The sequence below is a fragment of the Panthera uncia genome (assembly GCF_023721935.1).
Source record: "Panthera uncia isolate 11264 chromosome E2 unlocalized genomic scaffold, Puncia_PCG_1.0 HiC_scaffold_19, whole genome shotgun sequence".
NCBI lineage: Eukaryota > Metazoa > Chordata > Mammalia > Carnivora > Felidae > Panthera > Panthera uncia.
This window is the reverse complement of record NW_026057588.1, coordinates 30,404,201-30,410,494: the sequence shown is the minus strand read 5'-3', so window position 1 is coordinate 30,410,494 and position 6,294 is coordinate 30,404,201. Positions and strand designations below refer to the sequence as shown.

Genomic DNA, 6,294 nt, shown 5'->3' with positions numbered 1-6,294 from the left:
ATTCCATCCTCCCCTCCGCCCTGGCCTCTCCCAGCGCCCCTGGCACAGACACGCCACACGGGTCGGGTTTGATGTGATTATTTTTGAGGACACAAGGAATAAGGGCGAGGAGAAGACGCAGGTGGTCCTTAGGGACCAGGTCGGCGCTGAAGTTACAAAGTGAAAGGGGGTAGGGTGGGGTGAGCGAGAGAAGGAGTTGCTGCAGACCCTGAATCAAGAGGAGGGAGGCCGACTCGGTGTCCCGAGTGGGTGCACAGGACAGACTCGCCCGGCTGTCCCACCCGGCCCTCCCCCGGGTGCTCCACGCCACCTCCTCCAGCGGGTCTGGCGAGATGCACGTCCGCCCGCCACTCCCAGCTCTGCGTGCAAGAAGGGCCGGGGTAAGGGTTTCTGTGTCTCTGTCTCTTAGGCGAAGTGAGAGCCCCCAGTCCCTGGCAAGGTCTCCCAGCTTCCGAGCGTGGAGGTGAGTTCCAAAAGTAGGCCGTATTTCCGAGATTCTTCCGCAAATCGCAGCCATTGCGCTAACCTGCTGAGAGAGGAAAGGTTGATTAAAACCCGAAGGCCGCTTGGCGCTGATTCCTAGGAAATGGAAGGTCGGTGGTGTCCCATCCGAAGGGAATCAAAGGTCTAGAGGCAATTTGCTTGCTAGAAAGAACATTCGGACCCCGTTATGTGCAAATTCAAATAACAGCGTAACCCAGTTTTCTAAGCCAGTAGCTAATCCTGAGAGAAATTACTACAAAGCAGAATCTGACAGTAATTGCCGGAAGCTGCCTGATGCTGGGGGGAATGTCCCTTTGTGGGGTGCGATTCCCTTCCGCCAGGCACAGCCAGAGAACCAGCCAGGGCCAGTAGACAGTGATTGGCAGTCACACCCGGCTGGGGCTGAGCCCTTGGGGGTGAGCGCTCTCCAGGGACAGCCCCAACCCTCGGCCACCCTCCCCAGGGGTTTCAGCCGGCCCAAGGCAGGGCTCCAGCTGGACGTAAGCGCTGGCCTTAAACCAAGTGCATGTATCTGGCCCGTCCTTTCAGGCTTCTTGGAAGGTCCTGGTTCCGGCCCAGCCCTAGCAAACTCTTGGTGCAAGCACAGCAGGGGCCAGCTGGCCTCCCCCGAGGGGCGGGCAGGGGGCAAGGGTGTCTCTGCCAGAAGGCCGTGATGGAGCCCACCTGGCACATTTGCCAGCACATTGGGGACCGGGGCGCAGAGGTCTAGGTTGACGACTTGCTCAGTGCCCCTAGGCAAGTTACTCTCTCACTCTGAGCCCATTACTATTAAGTTTCAAAAGGAGGCGGAATTAGTGCTTTGGTTCCTAAGCTGCTGTTTCAGGAAGCGCCATGGGACAAGCCCGCTCCAGGTCCCAACGTGGCCGTGCCCCAGAGGCCGAGAGGCTGGACAGTGGCCGGGCAGCACCGTGGGCAGCCCTGTCCTTTGGACAGACACACCCAGCGCCGTTGGGGACCCACTACCTTCTGCTCCAGACGGGTACTGGCACCGCACTGCAGGCTCCCTCCGCCGCGGGCAGGGCGCACAGTTCATCGGCGGCCCCTGCAGGGCGAACGGGTGGTTTCCAAAGGCTTTGGCTGCGCGGGAAGACTCTTCGCCCGCGGAGTCTCTGGGGACGGCGGCGGGTGGGCCGCCGGAGCCCGGAGGCGGTCCCGGAATCAGACGGCACTCGGGACTTCGTGGCCTGGGAGGGGGTGGTGCTGCCCCGTCGACAGCGCTGGCTGCCGCAGTGTGCGCCAGGGACCAGATGCGCGGTTTCTCGCGGCACGGGTAGTGCAGGGTCAACGTGGGGCCCCCAGGCTCCGCCCGGAGGAAATCCGCTTCTCCCGACCCGGGGGGCTCAATGAACGAGAAGGGGCGCGCCGCCAGGCCGCACTCCCGGCGCTCCAGCCGGGCCTCTCGAGCCGCCGCGGCGGCGTATGGTGCTGGCTGCGCCTGCGAGTCTTTATGGAACTCAGCCAGCCTGTCCGTAGCGGTGGCCACCGCCTCCTCTTCTTCGGCCTCCTCCTCTTCCTCCTCCTCCTCCTCCTCCTCCTCCTCCTCTTCCTCCAGGTCTTCCAGGTCACTCAGCCGGAGCCCTCGGGCCTCCTGGCTTGCAGAAGCATCTGCGGGAAATCAGGACCGAGTGAGAAAAGCCCCAGGCCCCAAGGGAAATCCGCGGGAGTGCCCACCCCCCCAGAAGCTTTTAGCAAGATGGCTGTGACTGAGGGCATTCTCGGGGTTGCTCACCAGGCTGGCCAAACCGTCTCTTACAGTCGTCCCAGCGCACCGGCTTGCCCCCCCCCCCCCCGGGAAAGAATTTAGGCCCCAGCCCTGCCCCCACTCCTGGGAAGACTCCTCTCTGGTGCAAAGAAACTAACGCTTTTTCCTGCCTATGACCTGGATCTCAGTGTCTCCACCGTAAAGCAAACAGACATACACCCAAGGGGACACTTTCCCCTCCAATTCCAACATCCACAGGTAGCTGGTGTGTATTATTTAATTCAGCAAATATTTATGGAGTGCCATCTATGGGCCAGACGTCATTTAGGCACTTGGGTATTAAGAATTTAGGGAATACAGCAGCGAGTAAGAGACACTCTCTGCTGGAGGTGATGTTCTGGCAGGGGGAGGCAGACACGGACCGGACCGCCTTCCCACAGTGATAGGTATGGCAGAGGAAATACAATAGGCCGATGTGATAGAGAATAACTGAGGGGCTAAGTGAGCTTGGGTGGCCAGGGAAGGCTTTGTCCAGCCCACACTATAGAAGTCAAGAAGAAGCCAGTTATGTAGGGAATTCCAGGCAGAGGGAACTGTACAGGCAAAGGCTCAGAGGTGTGTGTGTGGTGGGGGAGGAACACAAGTGCAAGGGTAAGTCAGGGAGCGCCTCCAAAGACGCTGTTGTCCAAGGCAGCTCGCAAAAGTGCCATCAGCCCGCTATCTAGCTGGGAAAGCCCAAAGGTGGGGTGGTGGACATTCTGGGTACCTTTGGCGTCACCATTCAGGCAGCCCAGGGACCCCTCTGCTCCACTCTCAGCCCTCCTCTCCTCCCCGCCTTTGCTCTTGGGCGCCCAAGTCATCTTGTTCTCCTTCTTGAGGCGCCGGCGCGCGTTGGCGAACCAGGTGGACACCTGGGTGAGGGTCATCTTGGTGATGATGGCCAGCATGATCTTCTCGCCCTTGGTGGGGTAGGGGTTCTTGCGGTGCTCGTTCAGCCAGGCCTTGAGCGTGCTGGTGCTCTCCCGGGTGGCGTTCTTCCGGCGGCCTGTGCCACTCAACTCCACCGCTCCATACCTGGGGGGGAGAACCTGGCTCACAGTTCTGGGTCTGAGAACCTGGGGCTGCAGGCAGGAGACAGTCTGAGGCCGGGAAATGAGGTTCCGTGCTCCCCCCTCCTCACACGCCCTCCTTCCCAGGCTGTTCCCAGATGGCCCTATGGCGGGAGGCGGGGAAGGACCTGTAACGCCAGCTACCAAGGCACCCCATGCCTTACCGGTCGTACTGGTACTGCCCCAGAGTCGGCTCATAGGGGTAATAGGCTCCTGCTTGTGCCAGGCCAGGTGTAAAGTTCCCTGTGGCCTCTTTAAATTCATACTGTGGATTCTGGTGCGGGTTGGGGTGGGAAGAGAGAATTCAGGACGACGTTTGGGGAAGAGGCAGTATAGTTGCTAAGGGCGTGACCTCTGGAGTCCAGTCGGGTCCTACCACTCCTACTGGCTATGCGACCTTGGGCACAGTTGTGTACTCTGTGCCTCAGTTTCCCCTTGGTAACTGGGAATAACAACAGTACCTCTAGGGTATGGAAGAAGCACCCTTGGCAGAATCCCTGGTGCAGAATAAGGAGTGGTTAAACGCGAGCTCTCCTTATTACTGTCACCACTTGTGACTACTCCCAATCCCCCCTCCCTACCAGCTGGGGACCTTCCCGGCCTCACTCTCCTTCCAGAGCTATTCTCTGACCCTCTGTATCTTCGTGGCTTTGGGCAAGGGGTTTGAGCCCCTCTTCATTTCAGTTTCCTCGTCTGTAAACTGAGGCTCCCTACCTCACGAGTGAACAGAAGCACAGATGTTTTGTAATCAGGACGGAGTTCTGCAAAGGGTCAAACTGCCCCCCCACGCTTTATAATCCTACCCGTTTCCCTTCCTCGGAGTTTCGCCTCCTTCCTCGATGTCCCCCCCCCACCCCCCTCTCCCCCAGACATCTTACTGGATTTCACCCGCTGCTGCCTTGTTCATGCCCCCCCCCGCCCCTCCCCCGGGCCGGATGGGTTTTGGCGAACAGACCCAGGCTCCACCCGGGGTACTCACCAGCGCCCCGTACAGCGCGGGCGGCTCTGGGCTGTAGGGCAGGTAGCCTGGGTAGCTCTGGGCAGCTGCGGCGGCCGCGTAGGGGGCTCCGTAGATGCCCAAGGCCGCGCCCAGCTCGGGCCGCGCACTGCCCAGCAGCCGACCGTCGTAGGGCGCGCAGCAGAGAGCGGCCGCCGGGGTGGAGCCTGAGGCCACGTCTGGGACCGAGCGCGGGGCGGATTCGCAGCAAGTGGCGCTGGAACTTGTAGACACCAGAAACTACGGGGGTGAGAGAGGCGCACCGGAGGTCAGAGATCGGCGCCTCAGGCTGGCGGGACCCAGCGGCAGAACAGCCCGATCGCTCCCTCATTCAACATGAACTAAATGCCACCCAGAGCTGAGCGAGCACTCTGCTGCGATGGAAATGATCTGAAGACGTAATTTAGCCAAACTGCCCTTATAGGTACTTCTAAAACGTTGCTCAGGCTCCAGAGGCCCCGGGGGTCGAGGCGATGGCACGGTCTGAAACCCGAATTACAGAAGCCAAATTGCTCTTGTTCCCTCGCCCACCCCTCCTCCGCCCCCATCACAGGATCTTACAAAGGCAGAGCTAGAAGTTAGGCTTAGCGACCACCATCACCTCTTACTCCAGCTCCCTTTTTTATAGATCGGGCACGAGCACCAGGGAGACTTGTCCAAGATCCCAAAGCGGGTCAGAGGTCAAGTGGGAACTAGACCCCACAATCTAGGCAGAAACTGGAGAACAGCGGTGGGGGTCCCCAGGAAATCCTTGTCACTGCACAACACCCACCGTAATCTGGAAAATCCAAGGAGCCAGAAGCAGAGAGCTTGGACCCGGTCAAAGAAGGGACAGGATAAGTACAGAAGTCAACAAGCAAACCACTGAACAATGGTGAGGTGGAGAGATCCGGGTCACCTCGGATATCTGTACAATAAGGAGGCCTGTCTGGAAGATCTCTGAGATCCCACCCACCTCACTTAGCGCGTGGTTAGTGCCCAAGTTTCGGGTCACACGATCTTCCGGCTTGCACTGGGGGAGTGGAAGGTTCTCGGCCAGAGGTTGGGGATGTCGGAGGGGTCTGTGGTACATTACCCTGGTCCCTGCTCTCTCTGTCTTCTCCGGAGACTCGTGCGAAAGGGGGGCGCTCAGCTGCAGGCGCGTGCACTGGGCACCCCCTCCTCTGTGTCAGCCCCCATCCCCCATGGAGGCCCTTCTTACCTGGGAAGCGCTGCCGTAAGGGTGTCCAAAGTGCGGGAAGGACATGGTAGCTGTCCCTGGCCCTCCTCCTTCCCTTGCGAGTTCCCGCCTCAGCCCCGCGATTCTGCGCCTCCAGCCGTGCGCCGCCTCGGTTCCTTACACGGCTGCTGGTGCCCAGCGCCCGGTCCTCCGCCCGCTTGGCACGACTGGAGGCAGAGCCGAGGGCAGTCCGGCTGCCGAGCCCTGCGCTCCAGAAGGCGCCCCTCCGGCCCGCGTGGTCCGGAAGACAGAAGGGCCCATGGATGGGCAAGGAAAGGGAGAGGATGCGGGTTCCCAAAGTCGCGCGGTGGCGAGGCAAGGTGAGGCGCGGCGCCGGGCTGTGAGGCTTCAGAGGTGTCCCAGTCCAAGGTGGCCAGAGGCTCAATGTGACGTCACGGTAATCCCGGGCCGCCAGGCGGGCCCCCGGGCCCTGGGGCCCCGGGCCACCAAGCGTGCCAAGCGCAGCCAGCCCGTGCGCGCGCGCGCACTCTCACCCACGCTCACACTTGTTCCGGGAGGTTTGTGCGGCTGGTGAGGAACGTCAAAGACCCTGACCCTCTGTGTTTGGCGCTGGATCCTACCCCTTTTCGCCTTAAACTCACGCGCGCGCGCGCGCGCACACACACACACACACACACACACAACCTCTCCAAATTACCCGGGAGAAGTAGGAGAAACGCCTCCCTCTGTGCCGCGCAGGCCCCGGGCGCAGCGCGTTTACCTCCTCCCCTGCGGCCCGGAGGAGGAGAGAAGCAAGCCAGGC

General features: G+C 61.0%; 1 protein-coding gene across 1 annotated transcript; it reads right to left on the bottom strand.

Moving 5' to 3' along the window:
* Positions 1-1,279: 1,279 nt before the first annotated feature.
* Positions 1,280-5,558, bottom strand: IRX6 (iroquois homeobox 6). The gene is made up of 5 exons (XM_049621211.1): positions 5,514-5,558; positions 4,295-4,552; positions 3,480-3,589; positions 2,973-3,280; positions 1,280-2,109 (listed from the first exon to the last, which is right to left on the bottom strand). Exons 1-5 carry the CDS (start codon positions 5,556-5,558, stop codon positions 1,280-1,282), a joined length of 1,551 nt encoding a protein of 516 aa, XP_049477168.1.
* Between the last annotated feature and the right edge of the window lie 736 nt (positions 5,559-6,294).

Bases quoted from the DNA above. Each gene is read 5' to 3' on its own strand.
- IRX6 (XM_049621211.1), bottom strand. From the start codon at position 5,558: ATGTCCTTCCCGCACTTTGGACACCCTTACGGCAGCGCTTCCCAG. The intron at 4,553-5,513 runs GTAAGAAGGGCC...TCACCCCCGTAG, and splicing joins CTTACGGCAGCGCTTCCCAG to TTTCTGGTGTCTACAAGTTC. The intron at 3,590-4,294 runs GTGAGTACCCCG...AACCCGCACCAG, and splicing joins CCGCGCTGTACGGGGCGCTG to AATCCACAGTATGAATTTAA.